We start from the raw sequence: 25392 nt of genomic DNA on the forward strand, positions 1-25392 counted from the left end.
GCAAGGGATTGATCTTTTGCATGCTATGCAGACCCTCTACCATTTGGATTACCCCCACCCCAGCCTCCTATTTATTTAGAAACAGTAAATCTACTGTAGTGATCCTTTGATAGTACTGACATTTGTGAGATTATTGTGAGATTACTTTGTTCAATTTATTCATGTTAAACGGTAAAGTAGGAGGGTATTGTAAGGCTTCAGGGGCATGGACTGCATGGTTCCAGGTACAGAGATCATTGCTAGTAGTAGGTCCTCAAAATGTATGTGCTAGTCATGTTATTATACACCTGAAGGTCTAGTTAATCATATGCTAAACACGCTGGATCCCAGTGAGAGGCTGGGTTGTTCTAATCTCCATTAACAAGCTTTTCTTTTCCAAGGATTGGTAGTGCTAATTTATGAATTTGCCAACAGAGTACTTTTCAGATAACTATGCAACCATTATACTGTTTTAAATTCCTCAAAGTTAAGGTCCTCTCAAATGTCTCTCAGTATAGTAGGAATGACGGAATAAAAGCATGGCTAAAATAATATTACCTGGAGCTCTAAGGCACCCAAAAATAAAATTGTAAGAGGCAGAGGCAGTAGAGGACTCCAAGGAAACAGTGTTTCTTGGGCACTGCAGAACATCTGCAGTATGAACTCACAGTGGCTGTGACAGCATACACAAGCCCTGCTCAAGCCCAAGTCAGAGCAGATCTCAGCACGGCTGAAATCCCAGCCACAGCCTCAAGGCTGTTGTCACCCTGTTACCTGCTAGAAGATGGGGAGTTTTAGTGGAAGACCACACATCCAAGAATATTGAGCAGCACAAGGGAGGGTATGTGTGTGTGTGTTGGGGGAGGGGTTGGAGGGAAGAAAGGGAAAGAAAAACTGATGCAAGTATATCATCATCTTTAAAAGTAAAAAAATATATATATATTTTAAAAAGGATAGAAAGTTGGGTGGGTACATGTTGGAAGAGTTGTTGGTGAGTGAATATGATTAAAACATCTAGGAAACTTAAAGAACAAATTTTGTGTTTGTGTGTATTATAAAAATAATATGAATGTCTGCTTTGTTTTAGCGCTGGCAGATCTGTAAAATCTAGCAATATTAAGGCAGTTGCCAAGATTATACAGCTAATCCAGTGTGGCGCTCCAATTACAAGTTCAACTTTCTTCCTTCTGGGTGACATGTCCCTCCACCAGAAAGACTTCCTCATTTACGAAGTCACCTTTCTGTTAAGCTTTCTGTTAAGGCTGTCCTAGTGTCCACAAGAAACTGTCCCTTGATCTGTCTCTAAATATTCCACTGGTCTTCCTCCTGGACATGAGTCTGCTCTTTACACGCCCTATCTGTATTCCTCTTTGTTACAATTTTTCTTTGTTCTATTTTTACTTATTTATTTTGTTGTTGTTCCTGTTGTTTTATTTTCGAGACAGGGTTTCTCTATGTAGCCCTGGCTGTCCTGGAACTCACTCTGTAGACCAGGCTGGTCTCAAACTCAAGAGATCTACCTGCCTCTGCCTCTCGAGTACTGGGATTAAAGGTGGGTACCACCAATGCCCAGCTCTTTTCTTTCTTTTTAAAATCATTCCTGTGAGCTCTGGAAAAGTAGCTCAGTGGTGGGTAGAGCACTTGCCTAGTGTGTGCAAGGCCATGGGTTTCAGTCTTAGCACCTAAAATACATAAATTCATATGATACATAATCAGTGAAAATAAAGCCTATTTCAATGCCATGCAGAAGTCCCCTTCTTCCTATTCCAGATATAACTAACAGGGAATCTCTTGGTTCAGTTCTTTCTGTATCTAGTCATGCCCATAGACTGATTGACTATCTCTGACTCTCTCAAGCTCGGCCTTTTTGATTTTTAAAGGTCTTAAGATTAAATTTGTGCCAATCCTCCCTGCCTTAAGCCTCCCAAGTGCTGGGTTTATGGGCATGCACATCATACTCTTTTTCTTCTCCCTCCCCCCCCCATGGTAATAGGTACCAAACTCAGGGCCTTGAGCACACCAGGTACTCATCTCCATTCCTCCAGCCAGACATACATTTTAAAGAGAAACATACTCTATGATGGGTTTTGAGACAAGGTATTTCTGTGTAGCCTAGTCTAGCCTCACACCCCTCAAATCGGGGATAATCCTCCTGCATCAGCCTTCCAAGTACTAGGACTGCAAGCTGGAGTTATCACACTGAGCCCTACTTAGGCTTTACAAGACAAGTTTTATTCACATACTGTGTGTGGGGAACTTTTGTATCTCAAAGCACATCAGTCCCATGGGACTAGACCCTTGCATTAATCCCTTATTTGTAGTATTCCAGTCAGCACTGCAGTGAGGAACACGTACTGCTCTGTCCAAATAGAGTAATTCTCAGCTCAGTTCTACATGTGACTTTTTGTCTTGTTTTGTTTGCCCACATTTTGTTTTTGAGTGTAGTCCAGGCTTGTGTGGAACTTGTTATATAGTTGAGTCTGACCTTGAAAGCCTTCATTTTTTTTTTTTTTTTTTTTTTTTTTTTTTTTTTTTTGGTTTTTCCAAACAGGGTTTCTCTGTGTAGTCCTGGCTGTCCTGGAACTCACTCTGTAGACCAGGCTGGCCTCAGAACTCAGAAATTCACCTGCCTCTGCCTCCCAAGTCCTGGGATTAAAGGCGTGCAACACCACCGCCCGGCTTGAATGCCTTCCTTATCCTCCTGTTTCTTCCTCTTAAACACGAGGATGCCAGGAGCATGCCAACATGTTTTGGTTGGTTGGTTTTGTACCATTAGGGATTGGATCCCAGGCCTTGTATGTATGTCTCCTAATTAAAGTGCTCTAACAGTGACAGATAGCCCCAGATATGGTGTTTAATACTCATTTTCTATACATGATATCACATTCTTTTTGTGGATTTAGAAAGAGGCTCCTGGTTGGTATTCTTTAATTGGCAATCTCTTATCTCTATGCTTTTTGTTGTTGTTGTTGTTGTGTTTTGAGTATTGATAGGAAAAACCCCATATAGACTTAGATATGTTACTAGGCAAAGTCAGGCTACCCAGATGAGTTCTTAGCACTCATCTGGGTTTGTAGTGTGTATTTTAGGGCAGTTTCTCTCTATTACCTTACATATCCTTATGTCAGCCCCATAAATGTGTGACTTTGGGAATGAAGGAAGAGAGGACGAATAGAGGCACAGTGTACTGGCTCGAGCAGGCCTGGTGAAGCTTGTAATGTCAAGCAGCCGAAAAAGCTGAGGCAAGAATAGTGCAAGCTCAAGGAGTGCTCGCTGGTACTAACAAGGGGTCAGAGTGACCGCAGACAGCCTAGTGAGGAACAGTCTCAAAATAACCAAAAATGGAACTCACTGGTAGAATACTTATTGTGTCCCATGTGTGATGCCCTAGGTTGGTAGCTGAGCTCCTTTATTTCCAGTTCTGCATTACTTTACGTGGCATGAAGAGAGCAATCCTTGCATTGTTTGTCCTAACATTGGCTAGTAGCATCCTGGCTCTACTGTTAGTGAAACCGTGTTGGGTGAGGAACTTTCAGATTCAAGCAGATGCTAGGAGCAGGAGACAGAGATGGAAACCCTAACAAATGTCCACAGCTTCAGGCATAGGGATATATGTATTGGAGACAACGGATGCGGGTAGGAGTACCAGAATTTATATCCCTGCTCACTTCCAGGATTCCTCTGTTCCTTTCTGTTATGCTTTACATTCTCATTTTTTTTTTTTGTCTCATAATCCTCAAAGATCCCTTTAATAGCATATATGTAGAATGTGTTACAGTTCTATTATCTAGTTCCCTCATAACTCTTTTTATTGTCTGTCTCTCTTCAGAGTTACAGTAAAGAGTTTTGTCTTCCCTGTCTTTCCTATGTCTTAAATACTGCCAGTTGTAAGCTGTGCTGTGATTAAAGCCAAGTTGAAGATTCCTAAGTGAAGTTTGATAGTCAGATCAAAACAGGACACTGCCCAGTGATTGCTTGTTGGATCCTGTACTGGCGTGCTGTCTAGGTCTATTTGTAGATGGACTTGTCTAGCCAACCGCTGGACTATGGGGAAGCTCAGGCGTTTTTTGAGGCATGTGAAGGGCACTCTTTGGGAAAGAGGTTATTGAGGGATATGATGGTATTTTAGTATTTAAAAACCGGCAGCACATTTATAGACGTACAGCAACAGACCAACAGAATTACCCAAGGTCCATCAAAGTATTTCAGGGTATTGTATATTCCTTCAGCTGTACTCTTTAGGGTTTAGAGGTGAGGCCCAGTTGGCTGACATGTGCTTTTTGGCCACCGCATTTGGTAAGTGGCAAACCAAAATAGAAAACAAGACACACTGCAGATGAAGAGGCACCTCAAATGTTGACTAATTATTAGGGACTTTGCCTAGACTGTGTTCCTAAGCATGCAGATGAAGTGTGGAGTGTGAACGTGTATGTTATGGAGTGATCGGTGGAAGAACCAGGGGAAGACTGGAAAAGGGAAAGTAGTCATGGCAGTGAGAAGTGAGTGGCCCATAGTGGGTTCCTCATCCTTACCCTTGAATGGAAGTCCTCTAAATGACCAAAGGATGAGTATCTCGTGCTAGGTATCGTTGTTGCCTTTCATAGGTGGAGTTGTATTGGGATATAATATCCCAGAAGCCCAAAAAACTCTTTCAAAAAGAACTATTTTATGGACAGTAACCTAGTTCGTACCTTTAAGTACGTATTTGATTTAGTAACCAGTGAACCCTCCCACAGTTTGTGATATTACTAAAACAATTCTTCCTCCCACAGCTTTTGATGTCACTAAAACAATTCTTCAAGGTCTACACCAGAGGTTTTTCTTCTCTCTCTCTTCTGTGTTTTTGTTAGTGTTTAACTAGTTCTCTTAATCAGTTACTATTCAGGCCCCTAGGTAAATTTCTAATGGCTTGCTGTTTGGGGATTGGAATAAACATTATTCCCAAATCAGAATTTATATTCTTGTATTTAAGGGGTTTTCTAGTTTTAAACATAAGTTGACTTTGTTGAATGGGGAAGCCTGGAAAAGGCCTTCCATAGCACAAAATTCGTTCAGTGATTTCATTTGTATGCCACCTTATTCAGGCAGTGTGTTTCTAAGGACCACTGCTGAGTCTTCAGACCTACATATAACTGATAGAGAGGCCAGTTCAAAGTTCACTCCCCCTTTTCTGACTGGCTCACTGTAGCTGTATGCTTTCTCCACAGTTGGGCAATACAAATCACTCTTTGAGGGAATTTTTCTTTTATCATTTAACGGGATTTTAATGTAAATCATTTTTCTTTTAGGACACCAAATTACTTTCTGTATGCAATATTCACCATGCTATCAAAGCTTGAGATATATTTTACTGTTCTTCACTTATTCGAGGCAAAAATTTAGAGCCACCTTACTGCCTAATTTGGAAAGTAGAGTTTATTGATCTTACTCCACTTTCTTCTCACTGCATGAATACATTAGATGAACTCATAACACAGCGTTTTTTTTAAAGGCACTTGCATTTTGTTGCTTTAATTACACCTCGATAGTTGCTCCTGCCGCCCCTTTTGACCAGCAAGTTTTATGACTTTCCTCTGTGTAGTTGAGAAGTCAGCCTGCAGCGGGGCATGCGCAAGAGCTTCAGTTATTTGTCAGATGACATAGAGAGAGATGGTGAAAGAGTGTAAGGTACTTAATCCAGCTCCCCGAAGGAAGCTCAGAGGAGCAGCAGTGTCGCCATTGTCTTCACCACATTTTAAATATGTTCTACTTTCCATTCTAAACCTTACTGTGAATATTTTTAAGTCCCTTGGTCCAAACTTGTCCTAAATGTTCTTTGAAAGGTCATCATTGCTCAAAGTTTTCAAAACATCACAGTAGGAGTCACTCCTTTGAAGCTCCCAAACGATCCGGCTAGATCTGTGTTCCGGAGAGAGAACTCTGCTTGGCTCTAAATATTTACTTTGTTGTGTTTTTAATCATATGATACATCAAAAACTGGTAAGCATTTTATGTTATTTCCCAGACTTTGAATCGATCTACACTGAGCATTCTTTATGGTGAACATATGTTGCAGATTACAAATCTGGCGGAGAAGGGAGTAGAGGCAAGAAAAGAATTTTTAAACACTCAGCATGTCAAACTGAACCCAGTGACTCATTTCTTAATCTAAATTGTAATTAAACCTCATTTTAGCATGAAAGCTACACCATGCCTACTAACCCTCTAGTGCTCAAAAGAGCTTTACTTCGGATAGAAAAGGTTTCTAGTATAGAAGTGCTGTTTGTGTTGTTGCTAAAGCTGTGAACGTCATGAGAAATTGTCACTTCATGTTGTTAACACAAGCCTACCTATGCAGACTATACAGAAATCTAAACTACTTAAGTGCCCAAATATGTTATCTTTGCTAAACTGGCTGCTATAGTCTATGTCTGTTGAAATGTGAAATTCTATAAAAACCGAAGTCCTGCTTGATAATGCAGGTGGTTATCAGTGGTCTTCAGACATTATAGTTAAAATTGTGATTAATAAGGATTAATTTGTAGGAGGCCTTTGAGTCTGGGTGTATAATTTTCTTTGAATCTGACAAACTAAACATTCAATTGTGTATGAGTCACTCTGGGCTTACAAACGACTGTTGCTTTTTGCAGTGTCTCAACTCATTGCCACGTAAATGTAGCTTCCACTCCATTTAAATTCTGTTCATTAATGCTCTCTTAGTTCATCGAGATATAATTATGATGAACTAAATGAGTATAAACCTCATGCAGTGCCTTGCACTTCATAAAGTGGTGTTACATTAACATTTCAGGATGCGCTGGGCCGAAAGATCCAATGAGATTAATAACATTTCAGAGCTCTGCATGTAGGGCCTGACTATTGGAGCACACTGTAACTGGGTCAATGTTAAATGGTGGCTGTCCTGCTGATTCACTTAGGGAGTTAAGAGATGACAGTTTTATTCTTCTTTATCGGACTGGCCTTACTGCACAATTAATTAAGACCTGCTTAAAAATAGCCTTCAGGATAGGGCCAGAGATGGGAAAGCTTTACAGTAAGGGAACCTTAGGAGTGAATTTACTATCAGGACTGCAGTAGCTGCTCAGCCAGGTTGGATTAATGATTATAGAGCATCCTGCTTTTTTTTTTTTCTTGACAAGAACACTACAACTAAGAGAGGCCTTTCCCCCTTCTCTACCCTCCTACCTACCTGTCTCCCTGCCTTCCTTCCCAACTTCCTCTATTCTTCCTCCATCTTCCTCTGTTCCTGCCTCCCTCCCCTTGCCCTTCCTTCCTTCCTTCCTTCCTTCCTTCCTTCCTTCCTTCCTCCCTCCCTCCCTCCCTCCCTCCCTCCTCTTCTTTCCCTTCCTCCCTCCCTCCTTCCTTCTTTCCCTCCCCTTTCCTTTCTTTCCAAGACCGCATCTTGTAACTTGGTCTGTCCGCAAGTTTACAGCAATCCTCCTGCCTCAGTCTTCCAAGTACCAGAGTTACAGTTCTGTGTTGCTATCCCTGACATTATTTTCAGTACTGAGGATTGAATTCAAGTCCTACCAGGCAAGTGCTCTACCAACTAGTATATATCTCTCTATCTTCTTGGATGCACTCTAGGGTTTCCAAGTGGTTAAGTGCTAGTCAAGGACTGACGTTGGGACTGGACATGTCATTCATTTGGTAGAATGCCTAGCATGCATGAAGCCCTGGGTTTAATCCCCAGTATAACATAAAATTGGGTGTGGTAGCCTATGTCTGTAATGCCAGCACTTTGTAATTTCAGTACTCAGGAAGTAGAAGCAGAAAGATTAGAAGTTCAAGGTCATTCTTAGCTACATAGGAAGTTTGAGGGCTAACCTGTGCCACATGAAAGCCTATATTTTAAAAAAATGGCTTTTGTGTTAATTTGATATGCATTTTAGTTTTTATTGCATTTTTCTTTTTAAAAAATGCGGTACTGGGGTTTAACTCAGGGCCTCGGGCATGCTGAACATGTACTACCTCAGAACTACATGTCCAGCCCCCAAACAACTCTTTCTGTGTGTGTGAGTGTGTGTGTGTGTGTGTGTGTGTGTGTGTGCGCGCGCGCGCGCGCGTGCACACACAGGGGAGGAGGACAGAAGAAAGATATCAAGTGCTATCCTCTTTTGCTCTCTTTGCCGTTTGCTTTGTTCCCTTTGAGAGTGGGCTTTACTTAGCATGAAGCTCGTTTCAGCTGGGCTGGCTGAACAGTAGCTCCTGGGATCCATTTGCTTTGGCCCCCAGTGCTAAATCTATAAGCATGCACAGCCAGCTTCAGCTCTTTACCTGAATGCTGAGGGTTTCCTTCACAGGTCCTCACGCTGGAGAAGCACACACTCTCACCTACTGACTTACCTCCTCTATCCCCAAACAGTGATAGTTTTGAAACAGAGTCTTGCTATGTTGTCCAAGCTGACCCAGAATCCTAGGCTCAAGTCATCAGCCTCACAAAGTAATTTGAGACTTTAGGTATGTGCTGGTGAACCTGCTTTCACATTATTTTCTTTAGTTATAATGTGTACATATAAAAGGACACACAACACATATGTGTATTTTTAAATATATAATACATGTATGTGTGATTTAAAGAATAATTGAAAGCTGGTCACTTGTCACCATATGAAGAAAAATGACCAGCATTTCAAAGGGCTTTCTTTTGCTGCATATTCTTCACAAACTGCCACTTTGTCTAGGAGATCCTATCTTTCTTTGTGTCATTTTCTCCCTTCTGGTTGAATCGCAATGATTCGTATCTTAAAATTTCGGCTTGCCTGCCATTGGGTTCAGGAGTAGAGCCATGCTGCTATACGCCCTTTTATGTCTGAAATCTTTGAGAAATTATGTTTGTGAGATTTAATTCATTTTTATTTTATTTCATTCATTTTTATTTATTTATTTATTTTTTTTGAGGCTGGGTCTTCCTATTTCACCCAGGCCAGTTGCAAACTTTCTAGCCTCCTGAGTGCTAGAATTAGACATATGCCACCAAGCCCATGCAAGAGGTGGACTTTAAAAGTACTCATTTTAAAAATCCTGGTAATTCTGAAGTTCCTGGACATTTCTACTTTGATGTCTGGTTCTTTCTGCTAAATGGGGTATGAAGTATAAAACTTGTCCGAACTCTAATCTTCTGAGCTGACAAAGCCTCTCCCTACCCATTTGATGGCGTTTGTTTAGATGAGACTACATCTTTAAGGCTTCTGTGCTAGGTTAAAAAATCTTCCTTTCTCCAAGGCCGGTCCAAGGGTCTGGTCATGTGATCTCATTGGTGACATCACATTCTGACCAACCAGGAGCACTGGTGGCTCTTTAGGTGGCGTTTGTTGCTGTGAAAAGCAGAGAAAGCAGCAAGTGCCCTTCTAAAGCACCCCAGAGCGGGCCTCCTGTAAAGGTACCTCAACCTAAATGAGCAAATGCGGGCTGCTGCCAAGGTTGTTTCTTCCTTGAGGCAGAAAAAAAGAAAACTGTGAACGAAGGTAAGCAGACTGAGCCCAGCCCAGGACTGAAGCATGCTCCGGGAGCAGGGGATCTGGAGAATTGCAAGTAGTCTGTAGTAGGATTCTAATCACTGCCTGTCTGCGTTAGGGCCCTGATAATTGCCTCTCTAGCAGGAGACAGACGACAAAGGAGGATGCGGTGCTGCTCATGTTACCTAGTGATGTAATAGGATTCTCTTTTTTTCTGCCAGGACTCTGTTGCAGATCTTCTTTTTTTTTTTTTTTTTTTTTTTTTTGCCTTAAAACTGGGGGGGGTGGTGGAGGAGCTCATTGATATATATTGTAACATTAGACAGCTATCTGATGCTTTTTTCACAAAATCCTGTCTCCTCCCACCCCTTCCGGAAAGAAGAACTCTGAAACTAGAAATTCAATGGAAGCATTAACCTGCTTTGAAGGAGTCAGTTTCTGGTTGTTTGCTGTCCTGCGTTCACGTCAGCTTTTTAAGTTGAGAATGGAAACGGCTTCATTCAGCTCCCTCCTTCCCACATACTTTCCTCTCTCTCTGCCCTTTTTCTCCCTCCAAGCTCTTAGGCATAGCAGCTTTCATCTTTATCAGCGTGCCACTGACAGGCTAGCCTAGGCTGGGGTGGTGATTCAGCAGACATCCATTTTACAGCCAGGTAGAAGTGAAGATAGGAAAAGGACTTTGGTTTGAGGTTTTAAGATTAACTTGTTCACCTCCTCCAAGCCACCTCAGTGACTCACCCACCGCACATGATTAGGACTCTGCTGAGCTTTTCCTTTCAAACCTCTGAATTGCTTGTAAAAAGTGTGCTGAATTAGGCAGTCAGCAGACTTCCAGTTGGTCAAACAGGTTCCATTTATCCTGTTCATTTAAACTTCTGCCATGAATGTGCCGCTAACTGAGTTGGGCAGGGAGATGACGGAGAAAGAGTCAGCTGAGGCCAACTTGGGTCTTTGCTAAAGAGAGGTTTATTACCGAATAGTCTGGACGAAGCCTTTGTCCCTGCCAGGATGGGTGTTGCAAATGAGAGATTTGGCTGTGTGAGTTGAACGGTGGAATTACTCTGCATTCTCCTTGTGTGCATTTATATAGATTCCTCAATGCTGTTTTTTACGTTTTTAGTTTACTAGCAAAATATTGTTCCATCAGATGATGTTGCCAAAATATTTTAGCAAGTTTATAAGCAATACTTACCATGTGTCAGTACAACTGCTTAGTTTTAACTATTCCCTCATTCTTGCCATTTGTTGAATGCATTTTGGATCATCTGATGTTTACTGAATATCACATATGTGCTAAGGCAGTGTGGGGAGTAAGAGATAGATGGTGACGCAGTTTTATAACAGCAGTTACTCAGGAGGCTGAGTTAGGACAATCACTAGTTCTAGACCTGCCTGGGTTACATAGCAAGACTTGATTCAAAGGGGGAAAGAAAGACATTGCAGGATGGCTATGATGAATTCAACATAGAGAAACGATTGAAGATCTGCTAGTCTAGAAAAGGAAGATAAAACATATCTACACCTAAGTAGCTGTAATAGAAAAACTAAATGCCATGCAGACTAAGAACTATGATTAGTGAGCGCACTCGGATGTTGCTTAGTTGAAGGATCAAGGAAGGACAGTTCATTGCTAAGCCAAGCATTGTTGTCTAAATCTCTACTTGTAAATATTTAACTTTCAGACATACTGTGAAAGTCTCTACCAGCCCATTATATTGGAGATCAAAGCATTCTATCTACTGAAGGAAAATTTGTACATTCCAATCAGCTTAACTCTTGAAGAGGCCAGCATTCTTTCTTTCATGTCTCCAACTGGGTAAAAAACTACCTCAGAGGATTAAATTACTGCCTTACAAAGTATAAGATGGTTCGAGATGGAATATATTTGCAAAGCCTCAGAGCTTCTCATCTCCTTTCCATGAACTGAAATACCTAAACTGCTCTGAGCTCCTTCCTGTCTTCTGTTCTGTAGATACTTTTCTCATTACACACTAGCCTCTGCCATTTCTTTCTTTATACTATTGCTGTCCTGGGTTCCTGTCCATTCACAGTGCCTTTAGTTGCTCCCTATCTGAGCCTAGATCACAGAAACTTGTGGATGTGATGGATATTCCCAGTAGGTGATTGCATTGCGCCTAAACTATAATCATCACATAGTTTATGGGGACGTTAAAAATATTGGTTGTCCAACATACTAATGTCTGTTTGCTCTTCAATACAGGGAACAAGTCATACAATGGTGGTGGACTAGGCTCTTCAAATAGAATCATGGACTTCTTGGAGGAGCCAATCCCTGGTGTAGGGACCTATGACGATTTCAATACAATTGATTGGGTGAGAGAGAAATCTCGAGACCGAGATAGGCACCGAGAGGTAAGGCAATGATGGTGCAAGAGTAACTGTTTAGAAACATGGGGGAGGGGCATTAAAGAACTAAATCCGTTGTATACTTTTTCTCAGCCCCAGAGCTGATAGAATCTGGCAACATAGGGTTTCTTTCTTTCTTTTTCTTTTAATTTCTCATCTTTTTTTTTTCTTTGAGATAAGTTTTAGGCTGACCTGAAACTCACTTACATAGTCACTGACCTCAAACTCCTGGATACCCTTTTGCCTCCCCAGTGCTTGAGTAACAGACAAGAGTCACCATACCTGGCTTGGTTTTATAAGATGTTTTTGTTTTCATCCTTGGTTTCAGAAGTTGTCCTTAATGATTTCTCTTCCTGTAGAAGGTTGTTGAAAGGGACACTCACGGGTTGGAAATACAGCACATGCCTCTGCCTAGGTGAAAGGGAATGTTCAAGATTCTCTTTTCCCATCTCCTAAAGCAAGGTCTCTAAAACCAAGGAAAGTAAATGGGCCTCTTTCAAAGGAATACATAACCAAATTACCCTAACCTTATACTGTACTGAAGAATATGGGTTCGTCTCCATATGATTATAACTCTTGTAAAACCATAAAACCAAAGTAAATTTAAGCACTCAGTACCAACAAAAACCACAAGACTGATCAAAGTCATATCCAAGATGTTAATTTAATATGGTAGATATTCAGAGCTCCGGTATAGGTTCTGTAAGTCTGACAAAAGAATTTCATCACCTCTCTTCTCAACAAAGTACTGGGAAATTTTCTCAGAGCCATCTGCCAGGGTCCTTTGATTCTCTTATTATTGTTAGTATCTATTGTTTTATTGAGACTTTATTCAGGCTAGTCTGGAACTCACTGGGTAGATAATCTAAACTGGCTAGAACTGTTGATCTATCCTCTTTCAGATTCTGCCAAGTATTCTCACAAACACATGAACCCCAGAGTTAGCTTGTCTGTCCCAGATACAGGTTTTTAAAAATTGTTTTTTTTCTGGGATGCAGCACCGGTGATTGAATCCAGGGCTTTGCAAAGGCTAGGCAGTATTCTAACTGAAACCCTCTTTACTTTTGATTTGGAAACAGGCTTTCACTGTTAATCAAGTTGGCCTTGAACTTACTTGTACACAGGTTTAGCCTAAGCCTCCCAACTAATTTCACTTCATTTGTTCTCCCCCTCCCCTTTCCTCCCCTCCCACCCCTTCCCCCTATTCCCTTCCTCCCTTCCCATACCCCTCTCTCCCCTCTCTCTTTCAGACAGGGTGTTTCTGTGTGACAGCCCTGGTTGTCCTGGAACTTGCTCTGTAGGCTAGCCTGGAACTCGCAGAGATCTGCCTGCTTCTGCCTACAGAGTACTGAGATTAAATGCATGCACTGCCACCACCTGGCTTAGTTTTCTTTCTTTAGATTCTGTTCTTTAAAATCTTGTAATTTAGTGTAGTGTAATGTAGTGTGTGTGTGTGTGTGTGTGTGTGTGTGTGTGCGTGCGTGTGCGCACGCGCGCACAGGCATGTATTCACATGCCACTGGGCCATCATGTTGACCCTCAAAATATGCTATAAAGTTCCTTTTGATAATTTATAATTTGTTATTCTTTGTGATATTGCTGCAGATGAAAGTGGGGTAAATGAGTTTTCAGGATAAGGAATAGTGGTTCAAAGAAAGGGAAGCACCAGTAAGAATGCTGCCAGAATATTGGTCTCAAAAATATGGACATGGCCGAGTAAGCTAGATCAGTGTATAGAAGTACTTTCAAGTTATTCTCTGATGGGTTCATATCTCTCTCTCTCTCTCTCTCTCTCTCTCTCTCTCTCTCTCTCAATATAAAACTTTTTTGGGCTTTTTTCGAGACAGGGTTTCTCTGTGTAGCCCTGGCTGTCCTGGAACTCACTCTGTAGACCAGGCTGGCCTCGAACTCAGAAATCTACCTGCCTCTGCCTCCCAAGTGCTAGGATTAAAGGCATGTGCCACCACCGCCCGGCTCAATATAAAAACTTAAAGCTAAAATAAAACAAAAATCTGAAGACTATGGCTTTAAATCAACAATGGTAAGAGCTAAACAGTCAAGCTTTGCATTTGTGCTGATCTTTGAAACCAAAGGAGCAACAGCACCAACACTACTTAGACTCTGGGGTCACTACCTTTAGAGTTTTGTGGGATCAAGGCCTAGGAATTTCCTGACTGAATCACAGCCCAGGATAGTAAACTTCAGGTTACCACTCAGGTCTGCCATTGTTTGTTTATTTCTACAAAACAATCTTTGCTGTGAATCGACTCTTCTTGAGACAGTTCTTATCCAGGGCAGAAAAAGAAGTCTGCAATACACAGGTTGATGGTATTATGTGGAGTGTACCTTGGACATTACAATAAACTGGTGGAGTTTCAATAACCTTCTTAGTAAAGTTGGTTCAGTTAAATAATTCTCAATTGTTCTCTAGTCCCAGATAGTTTATATTATTCTGCTGAACAATTTTGAGATGAAGAAAAAATATGTTTAGAGTATACCAATGTTTTCTTTTTTTTTTTCCTAGATTACCAATAAAAGCAAAGAGTCCACATGGGCCTTAATTCACAGTGTGAGCGATGCTTTCTCTGGTTGGTTGTTAATGCTCCTCATTGGCCTTTTATCAGGTATGGTAAACTAGGGAGGTGTTACATTCCATTTACATCCCAGCCACAGTTCCCTTTCCTCCTGTCCTCCCAGTCCCTCTCCCCTCTCTCCCTCCCCATCTCTCCTCCATTTCTCTTCAGAAAAGGGGTGGTGTCCCATGGATCTCAACCTGCCTTGCATATCAAGTTGCAGTAAGACTAGGCGCATCTTCTCCTATTGAGCTAGAGGAGGCAGCCCAATAGGGGAAAGGGTCCCAAAGGCGGGCGACAAGAGTCAGACACAGCCCCTGCTCCCACCGTTACGTGTCCCACAGGAAGACCAAACTGCACAACTGTAACATATGCAGAGGGCCTAGGTCACTCCCATGCAGGCTCCCTGATTGTTGGTTTCAGCCCCTGTGAGCCAAGTTAATTGATTCTGTGAGTTTTCTTGTGGTGTCCTTGATCCCCACCTGGCTCCTACAATTCTTCTTCCAGTTGTTTTAAAAATTAGTCTCCCAGAATTGTAATGTGCCCCTTCTGAACTGAGACAAGTACTGTGCTCTCTCATCTGAAATGAACTACTGCTTGAACGTTTGGAACTCAGTGTCTCATCTGTAAATGAGTTCTAACTAATACCTGATATTAGCTTCCTCAAATAAAAGAAGAAACACATCTAAGCTCAGTTTGTTTGCTGTATAATGTCATGATTGTTTTAAGGTAGAAGCCAGCCCTAACATTGTCCTGCTTTTGTGGAAGAGCCCTTTGGTTGGTGACACAACTTTTTGGCACATTCTGCATGAGGTTTAGATGCAGTGATAGCTTCCTGAGATGGTTTGTTGTCCTTGTTTCCAGTTCTTCAAATAAAACCCCAAACTAATGTACATGCTGCTCAAGCATGTATATTAGTCTACCATGGAGTCACCCCCACAGCCCTTCTTCTTAAGACAGGGTCTCATTATTTAGCCCAGGCTGTTCTTGAACTCAATGTATAATCCAGGCTGGATGGAATTGTGATCTGCTTCCTCCCACTCCTCAGTGCTGATATCACAGGCAAGAACATATAGATCTAACTGTCTCTTAAGCTGTTATTGCCTCTCTCATGGTGGCAATAGGAAGGCATATTAAGATGTGGTTCCTACTCTCAGGAGCTTATCACATTTTTTCATGGTTTCTGAGTGGTAGTGTGGAAGCACCTTTTCCTAAAAGCTCTATCAACCTTCTCTGGCCACTCCAAACACTATAAATTGAGTATCCCTTATACAAAGTGCTAGTGAGATTGCTCAGTGGATAAAGGTGCTTGCCACCAAGCTTGACAGCCCCAATCTGATTATTTCCAGGACCACATGATGTCCCGTGATGGAGAGATCCAATTATTACAAGTTATCCTCTCACCAAGCACACACACACACACACACACGGTGTGTGTGTGATGCATACTTGGTCTGCAAATATAGCTTGCAGCAAGTTCCAATGTAAACTTCCCCTCCTGTGTGGGAAGCAAGGTTATCAGGCAAAGAGACCAAGAAATATACATACCCTTGTAGCATTAAAGATGGTACCTAGGAAGATCTGGAATCTTGAGCTAAAAGGAAGTTAGGTGGGAAAGCTGGAAAAGATAAGATCTCACTTCGAAACCCAGACTTTAGTTTCAGAATGTCAGTATTTAAATCCCTGTTCTGCTACTGGTATATTTTTGGCTATGGACAAGTGTCCTAACTCCTGGAGACTTTGGTGACTGATCTGTACAATGGAAATAGTACGTGTATCCATTTTAAGTGCTTTTTTTTTTGAGGACTACATGAGATAAAGCACTTGACTTGGTGGTGCTGCTCTTATGACTATCTCAAATATTTCAAATATTTTACAAGGAGCATAGAGGAGGAAAGGTCATACATTTGGTGACTAGAAACATCAGTGCTCTCAAGGGAACCTCAGCTATATGTTAGGAGCCAGATCTCAAGTGTTGATAGTCATTGGAAAGAAAGGAAGGACAAGACATTGAAATGGCAGCGAAGGATAAGACACAGCATTATTCTTTGGGGGTGGGGAAGACTAATAAAATCTATAGAGAAGAAAGAGCCATGTGTGAAAAGGGGGAGATGTAGAAATAAAAAAAGACAGGACTGAAGATAGTAGTACTGTAAAGTACAAGATGCACATATAAAACAACCAGCGGCTAAAGCAAAGCATATAACTAGAAGGCCTTGTTAATTTTGTGAATCCAGGCAGGCAGTGTAATAAAAGTTGGAACAGAAGTCTTAGGGCTGGAGTGGCCAAAAGTAGCTATTAGAAAATGCTGAATTTGACTAGAGCATTCAAGTAGGCGGTAACACTTGCAGTATTTAACCAAAACATACACATGACGTGGCCCTTCTCACCTGACGGAATGTAGGCACAATATCCTCAACTGTTTAATGTGTTTCTTGTCAGTGACTCTTTCTTCCCTCCCATACACACAGGACATTTTGTTTTTAAATGTTGGAGACTTATAACAGAAACAGTGTGTCTGAGTGGAACAGTCTGGGGATTCAGAGGCTGGGAGTTTTATAACACCTTTACCATTTTTCCCAAAGCATGATTCTGGGCCATTTAATTTCTTTGGCCAGTGTTTCTTCCTTTAACTGGCATATGACAGCCAGAAGTAAAGTACTTTAACTATCTTAGTGCCTATCAGCTTACCAGTCATAGTACTTATGGTCCGATTTTTAAAATTTTCTTCCCTTTCTCATCAATTTCTTTGGATATTCTGTATATGTTTACTTGGTAAGACTGAGACCCCTTTTTGAGAATTCTCTTCTGATTCATTTTTTAAACATTTGTTTATTTACTTTATATCCCAATATCAGCCCTTCTCTTAGTATTTCTTTGTACAGATCCTCCTCTGATTCCTTCCTTCCCTTCTCCTCTGAGAAAGGGGAGCCCCCTTTGGTATCCCCCCACCTTCCTGGCACATCAAGTCATTGCAGAACTATGTGTATCCTCTCCCACTGAGGCCAGATAGGGCAGCCCACAAGCAGGCAACAGATTCAGGGACAGCCTTGGCTCAAGTTGTTGGGGGACCTGCATGAAGACCAAGTTGCATAAATACTGAAGCCAGTTTAGTTTGTTCATAGCCTAGATTTAGTAGACATGCAAGGTGTCTCTGGTTCCAGCCCACCTTCTTTACACACACCACTCTATACTGCTATAAAATAGAATGTCCTTAGCTTATGGTACCTTCCTACCACTGTACAAGTTCTTCTTGTCCATGGTACAAAATCCTGCTGTCCAGGATTTGCCTGTCACCCACAATTTCTATCAGTTTCTCTCTATAGACATTGCAAATAAACATCACAGAAGATTCTTCAGTGTGGGAAATTTATATTCACTCAACCTGATGTGAGGGAAAGTCACATAATCTTTTTGTTTTAATTGTTTTTGGTTTGAGATGGGGTCTCATTAACCCTAGCTGCCGTGTTGAATAGACCAGGTTGGCCTTGAACTATCAGAGTACTGGGGTTGAAGACCTAGCAAGTCACATAATCTTTTGTTTTGTTTTTTTTTCGAGACAGGGTTTCTCTGTATAGTCCTGGCTGTCTTGGAACTCACTCTGTAGACCAGGCTAGCCTCGAACTCAGAAATCCGCCTGCCTCAAGTCACATAATCTTAAATGACTTACTTTATGGATGCCAGTCCTAAACTATACCAAAGCATTATGTCAAGTGAGTTTCAAGACCAAATTCTTCCCTCTCCTCCGAATAATTTGCTTACTCCCTAGTTCCCCCCAGTATACATATTTCACAGATACTGGTATTTCTTTTTATTTTTAATCATGCATATGAGTTTGTGTCTGTATGTGGGTATATAGATGTGGGTGCAGGTGCCCAGATACTTGGAGCCCAGAAATATTTCTAGAGCTGGAGTTGCAAGCAGTTGTGAGGTATGTAATGTGAGTGTTGGGAATTGAACTCAGGTCCTCTGTAAGAGTAGGATGTGTTTTTAAGCATCTCTTCTGGTGTCAGAGGAGGGCTAGTAAGTAAAAGTGCAAGCAAGTCAACAATCAGAAAGAAGTTCTAGGTGAACTGGGACTGATTAGAGCTTGTTCTAATTCCAAAGAGAGAATTTCAGAAGTGGAATTTACCTTTGCCTTTGCCTTTCCCTTTCTTCACGACTAAACCAGGTTCCTTAGCTGGCCTCATAGACATCTCTGCTCACTGGATGACAGACTTAAAAGAAGGGATATGCACAGGGGGATTCTGGTTTAACCATGAGCACTGCTGCTGGAATTCTGACCATGTTACCTTTGAAGACAGAGACAAATGTCCAGAGTGGAATAGCTGGTCCCAGCTTATCATCAGTACAGATCAGGTAATGTCCAGCACTGATTTCTGTACCACTGAATTTCATCCTTATATGTATTTCATTTTTTGTACTGTACTCCTGACAATTATGAAATCTTCCCCTATTTTCGTTCATGGGAAAGAAAGTGGAGCCAACTGTCTTCAGCTGTCTTCTTTTGTGGTTTAAGCTCAGCCCCATTTCTATCGAGTAAGACATGTTGGAAGCATTTTCTGCTTGTATTTAAAAGTTTGACTTATTTTAAAGAAGTCTTGTATTTCTTCTACTGCTTAGCTATATTAGTACATAGTGTAGCTAACATTGCCTTTCTCAACCAATTTCAATAGAAATGTCAGAGGTAGACAACAGGTAAGATGTAATTTCTAACAAAACATTATGGAATGCTTTAAAACATGTTTATCATATAGAAACACAAAGTAGTTTATCCCTGAGCACTGAATTAGAACAATCAAAAGGTCTGTGTTTTGTGTCAAAATACCAGAGATCTAGGAAATAAAGTTGTCCAGTCTCTTTTACAGTTTTATCAATATATTCATTATTGCCTAAACAAGTATTTTTCAACACATAATAATTTTGTTTCAGCTTCTTTCCTTTCTTTCAGTACTTTGTTATATGTTAGATCTCTCCCATAGAAAAAGCATACAAAGCAACAACAACAAACTTTTAGTTATCAGGTTCACCGGTAGAAATGGGTACCCCTTGAACTAACTCCCTCCCTATTCATCTGTTCTGTTAGTGAAGTAGATATAAGACCAGAATATGTACTTGCACTCTTAAAATTTATCTTTTATCTGATTGCATAGAGGTAAGGAGTCGAGTAAAGGTCACTAGCAGCTTAGAAAGAAAGGGGACAGAGAGAAGTTGTGTAATGAACAGCAAACAGAGAGGAGGAAGAAATTCTGCAGTTCAAACAGCAACATTACTGTAACTGTACTTTACAACAACTAATGATCGATCAATAGAGGGCCGAGCATTGAGCCCAAGGCCATGTGCGTGCTAGGTAATCTGAGCTCTAATAGCGAACCACACCCCCTTCTTATATATTTTAAAAAGAAGTAGAGGGAGTTAGAAGGCTTCAAACATAAAGAAATATGAAATATTTAAGTAAAAATGCTAATATCCTGATTTGATCTCTATATGTTAAACAAGTATCAAAGTATCATACTATACTTTAAAAAGCATACACAATCGTAAGTCAACTAAAAATAAATTTTAAATAACTTTACCACCCACCATGGTCACAAAACATTTGAGGTGGTGTGCACACACACAGACACACACACACACACAAACATACACTGCAATAAGTCATTTGAAAAGGATAAAAAAATAATAATAAAGCCATAAATAAGAGAATTTATTCGCATCCATATATAACTATACTTATTGGCTTGGGGAACAGGGTTTTATGTGTATAGTACTGGCTGGTTTTCTGTCAACTTGACACAGGCTCAAGTCATCAGAGAAGAGGGAGCCTCAATTCAGAAATTGCCTCCATAAGATCAGGAGGCAAGATCTGTAGGCAAGCCTGGAGGACATTTCTTAATTAGTTCATGGGGAGGGCCCAGCTCATTATGGGTGGTGCCATCTCTGGGCCGGTGGTCTTCGGTTCTATTAAAAGGAAGGTTAAGGAAGCCATACGGACCAGGCCAGTAATCAGCATCCCTCCACAGCTTCTGCATCAGCTCCTGCCTCCAGGTTCCCACCCTGTTTGAGTTCCTGTCCTGATTTCCTTCAGTGATGTGGAAGTGTAAACCAAATACATCCTTTCCTCCCCAACTTGCTTTGGTCATGGTGTTTCATCATAACAATAGTAGCCCTAACTAAGACATGTATGCTTCTCAAACTATAGTCTAGTTAAATTATAGGATGAATGTTACAAAACAATGTTTTTTTTTTTCCTGAATGTTTGGAGTAATTTTTAAAATTAAGTGTAAACAATAGTTTTTAAAATATTTGTTTAGATTTCTTTATTTTAGGTGTATAAATGTTTTGTCTGCGTGTGTGTATGTGCATCACGTATGTGCCAGGTGCTCGCAGAGATCAGAAGAATGCTTGGGATCCTCTGGAACTGGAGTTATAGATGGTGTGAGCTATCATATAGATGCTGGGAATCAAATCCTGGTCCTCTGTAAGAACAACAAATATTATTAACCACTGAACTGTCTTTCTACCCTCCATAAACAATGGTTTTAAAATGGAACACACGTGCGCGTGCACACACACACACACACACACACACACACACACACATATTCTTCTTTTTGTGTACTCAAGATTGAACTCTGGGCCTTACTTTTGTTAAACAAGTACTCTATAACTGATTTTTATCTCCTGTATTTTAAATATTTTTATTGTGAAAGCCAGGCTTGGGTGCACACACTTGCAAAGTGGAAGCAGGATCAGAAGTTCAAAGTCATTCTTGACTACATTCTTGGGCAGCCTGGGCTATATGAGTCCTTGTCTCAAAAAGAAACAACAAACTAACAAACAACACCCCCCCCCCAAAAGGCCAAAACAAAAATCCCCACAAAACCAAACAAAAAACACTTAAAAATCTTTAAATGCGCTTATCTATTTATTCAGTGTAAGTCAGAGGACAGGTTTGGGGAATCAATTCTTTCCTTCTACCATGTAGTTTCTGGGGTATGAACCTATACTGTCAGTCTTGTTGGCCTTGAAAAAATCATCATAATTGTTTTTGAGCTGGGTTTAGTGGACTATGCCTCTCAGTCAGTGGTAGGAGGGTCACTGCAAATTCAAGGCCAGTTTACTCTAAATATCAAGTTTCAGAACAATTATGGGTACGTAGTAAGATTGTATCTCAAGAAAACAATAACTATATGAACAAACAAGTTAGTTAATTAAATTAAAATTATTTTGAAATAGGCTCTTGATATGTTGCCTTGCTGGCCTCAAATTTGTGATCTTCATGCCTCAGCTTCCTGGGTAGCTCCATGGATTTTTATTTGTTTAAAATAAAGTCTCACTGTCTTGCCTAGTCTAGTCTAGAACTCCCAGGAGTCCTGGGATTAGAGGTTTGAGCTGTCATACCCTTCACTGTATTTTGATTTTTTTTTTAAAGGGAGAAACAACATTTTTGTTTTACTTAAATTCCCAAGTACTTCCACCTTCTACTCTGACATCTCTATTTATGTATTAAGAAGATCTGGGCAAAAAAGTTTAAGAAGTCTTGCAACTTAGGGCAAGAGAGAGAGAGAGAGAGAGAGAGAGAGAGAGAGAGAGAGAGAGAATATGAATATGAATGAATATGAATGAGAATATGAGAGAATGAGAATGAGAGAGAGAATATTTTGTCTTCTTGAGTATATGTGCCTGGTGCCCAGAGAGACCAGAAAAAGACATTGTATCTCATGAGGGGACTAGGAGTCGAACTCAGTCTCTCTGCATGAACAGCAACTGCTGAGCCATTTCTCCAGCTCCAGGAAACACTTAAAAATAGATTCATATACTTCCTGTGCATGTATGCGGGAACATGTGTGCCATGGCACTTGTGTAGGTCAGAGGACAGTTTGCAGGAGTTGTTTCACTCCTGTCACATGTGTTCTGGAATTTGAACTCAGGTCTTCAGGCTTGACAGTAGGCATCCTTAACCACTGAGCAATCGTGCCAGCAACTTATTTCTAAGGCAGTTATATAATCAAAAAAGCGTTATCCCCTCATCTGGCCTCTCTTGCTATGTTTTTGCGTAACAATAGTACAGGAAATATATATTTATACATATATATATATATATATATATATATATATATATATATATATATACCATAGAACTTATTTCCCTCTTTTTGTTGGGTGTTTTTGGTTTTGTGGTGCTGAAGGTTGAGCCTGGGGTCTTGAATATACTGGGTGAACTCTCTACCCATGATCAGGATCACCAGCCCACTTCATGCCTCTAGCTATATATACAAAGTGATAACCAAAAGCAGGGGGAAAGAGGGAGGCCTAGAGAGCTGCAGTTTTATGATGATGTGGCACAGCTCCCTTGTGCTGTCCCTGAATAACTAGCCCTTTAGCATTGCTCTGCTCCAGGAGTTCCTTGTAAAGCAGAGCTTGAGATTTGCTCCAACTACAGATTTCTTTGGCTCTTTTTATGAATGAAATCATTGCCTGGGGGGAAATAGTCTGTGCTTGAAGAAGTCCTCTGTTGCCAAGAGTTTGGCCTCCTGGTCTCTGCCTCTGGCCCGCTTCTGCTGCTTTCCTTTTCACTGCCTTCCTTCTTTGTTTCCTACCTCGGGAGTCCACTGGCTCACCAGCTACTCTTAAAGGACAAAGAAAGAATTGTTCTCCGAGAACCTAAGATCATGGAAAAGTTGTGTCAAACTCACAACTAAGAAACCTGCAGAGTCCCCTGATTCTCTTTGTCTAGGCTATTAAAGTCTCACAGTGCTTGATGTTTTGCAAAGTCGGAAGGCCATTGAGCTTTTTATGCCTTGCCATCTGAAGTATAACCCCTGGTGTTCGATATTCTTTTGTGGTAAAGCATCACCCTTTGCCAGCCCTTTAATGCTAATGAAATATTCTTAGTGCTTAAAACTAAAGTTTCTAGGTGTCTGCTTCATCATCACACATATATACACATTATATGTATATATCAAAAGTATATTTTATCCATATGAAAATAAGTATTCCCTTTTTATTCTTCGGAGCATCATGGAATTTTCAGGGTCAGATAGTTTCTTCTCAGGAACTTCTTACTGTGTCTGTGGTAGCAATCTCTCTTAAGATGTAATCATGACATGTGGAATAGTTGTTAGAGGCTTAACACTCTATAATGGTGGTTACAGGGGCAGGGAGGGATGGGAAATGGTGAGAAGGCAGCCAAAGGTATAAACTGGCAATTAGGTGGGATGAATAAGTTTAGAGATCACATGTGCCACATGAGAACTCTAGTTGAGAACACCAACACTCAGAAGGCAGAGGCAGGCAGTGAGTTCAAGGCTAACCTGGTCTTCATAACTGGTTCGAGAACAGCCAGGGCTACACAGGGAAAACTTGTCTTGAAAAACAAAAACAAAACAGGAAAAACAATAAATACTAAACACTGCAAATGTATTATTCATTCAAAGAAGCATAATTATGAAGGGTGACTGTAGCAGTCATTTATTTCATTATTCATATACGTATTAAAATATCAAGGCCTGTGGGCTCGAGATGGTTCAGCTGTGCAGAGTGCTTGCTGCTCTTCTAGAGGACCAAAGTTTGATTCTCACCCACATCCAGCAGCTCACAGCTGCCTGTAACTCCAGCCAGAGGATCTAATGCCACATTCTGGCCTCCACTGGCACTTTCATTAGTGTGGTAGACATCTGTATGCACTCACGCCCTAGAGCTGGACATGGTAGCTCATACATACAATTGTAACACTTGGGAAGTGGAGGCAGGACCACCCACAAGTTCAGGGGTGCCCTCTGCTACATAATGACTTCAAGACTAACACAAGTTACACGAGACCCAGTCTCAAGGCAACAACAACTCAGATAAATGAACACCACGGAGGCTAGGAGTGTAGCTCAGTGGGAGAGCATGTGTTTTAGCATGTGTGAGACTCGGGGTTAAATCTTAAGAATTCAAAATGAAACAAAATGGAATAACACTCCCACCAAATATCCTGCCACGTACACTAACCATGCTGAGTAAACAATTATTAAGGAACAAAGCAATGTTTAGAAATCTTAGTTAGTGTAATCTGTGAGAATTTAACACCACGTAAGGGAAGGGTAATGGAATGCTGAAACCTGTCATCACTTTAAATATGTAGTCAGAGTTCACCCATTCCAGAAACTGGGGAGGCTATTGTCATTCTTGTTAAACTTGACATAGAATCATATGTATGTGACTGCAAAACTGACCAAAAAAAAAAAAACCACTCATAAAAAGTAAATTGGGACCAGTTATGGTTTCAGTGTGTAGTCTCAGTTCTTGGGAGGCAGAGGCCTGAGGATTGTTACAAGTTAGAGGCCAGACAAAGCTGTACATCAAGACCCTGCGTCATAAACTAACTGAGCCTTCCCTTGCCAAGAATTTGGCCTCCTGGTCTTTGCCTCTGGCTAGAGGCAGTTGGATCTCTGTGACCTTGAGGCCAGTCTGGTTTACATAGCAAGTTCTAGGCCAGTGGTTCTCAAATCTATGGGTCACGACCCCTTTAGGGGTTGAATGACCTTTTCACAGGGGTTGCTTAAGATGCATATCAGGTAGGTAAGGGCAGTGGAATGTTGAAACGTGAAATGTTGAGATCATATTTACATTACAGTTCATAAGAGTAGCAAAATTACTGTTATGAAGTAGCAATAGAATTATATTGTGGTTGGGGGGGGTTCACCACAACATGAGGAACTATATTAAAGCATCACAGCATTAAGAAGGTTGAGAGCCACTGTTGTATGCCAACCAGAGCTATATAGGGGGATGTTGTCTCCAAGTCAAAAGTGAATCATGTTTGCAGGCTTCCAGTTTTCAATCCTCTGAGAATTTCCTTTGATTGCAACAAAGCATGTGATTTTCAGTACCAAGAGACCGGATCACGTTTCAGTAGTTTCTCTGATGAATGGCCTGCAAAGAGATGTTTAAGCAATTTACTATTGTTCTTTTTTTCCTGGCCTGCTCTCCTGGTGAAAAGTCACTGAGAAGAGCTGCCCACCCAG

General features: G+C 41.0%; 1 protein-coding gene across 2 annotated transcripts in view; it reads left to right on the forward strand.

Annotated features, from left to right (window-relative positions):
* Nucleotides 1-25392, forward strand: part of Clcn5 (chloride voltage-gated channel 5) — a 161378-nt gene that overhangs the window by 117754 nt on the left and 18232 nt on the right. Inside the window, exons 1-4 of one of the 2 annotated variants that reach the window (XM_034485353.2) lie at nucleotides 9266-9446; nucleotides 11659-11810; nucleotides 14329-14428; nucleotides 18549-18736. In XM_034485353.2, coding sequence (XP_034341244.1) covers nucleotides 11706-11810; nucleotides 14329-14428; nucleotides 18549-18736 — 393 coding nt within the window. In that variant the 5' untranslated portion in view covers nucleotides 9266-9446; nucleotides 11659-11705. Of the gene's footprint in view, nucleotides 1-9265; nucleotides 9447-11658; nucleotides 11811-14328; nucleotides 14429-18548; nucleotides 18737-25392 lie in introns of those variants that run through there. The other variant, XM_034485351.2, reaches the window with a different exon arrangement.

Source organism: Arvicanthis niloticus, chromosome X (genome assembly GCF_011762505.2).
Source record: "Arvicanthis niloticus isolate mArvNil1 chromosome X, mArvNil1.pat.X, whole genome shotgun sequence".
NCBI lineage: Eukaryota > Metazoa > Chordata > Mammalia > Rodentia > Muridae > Arvicanthis > Arvicanthis niloticus.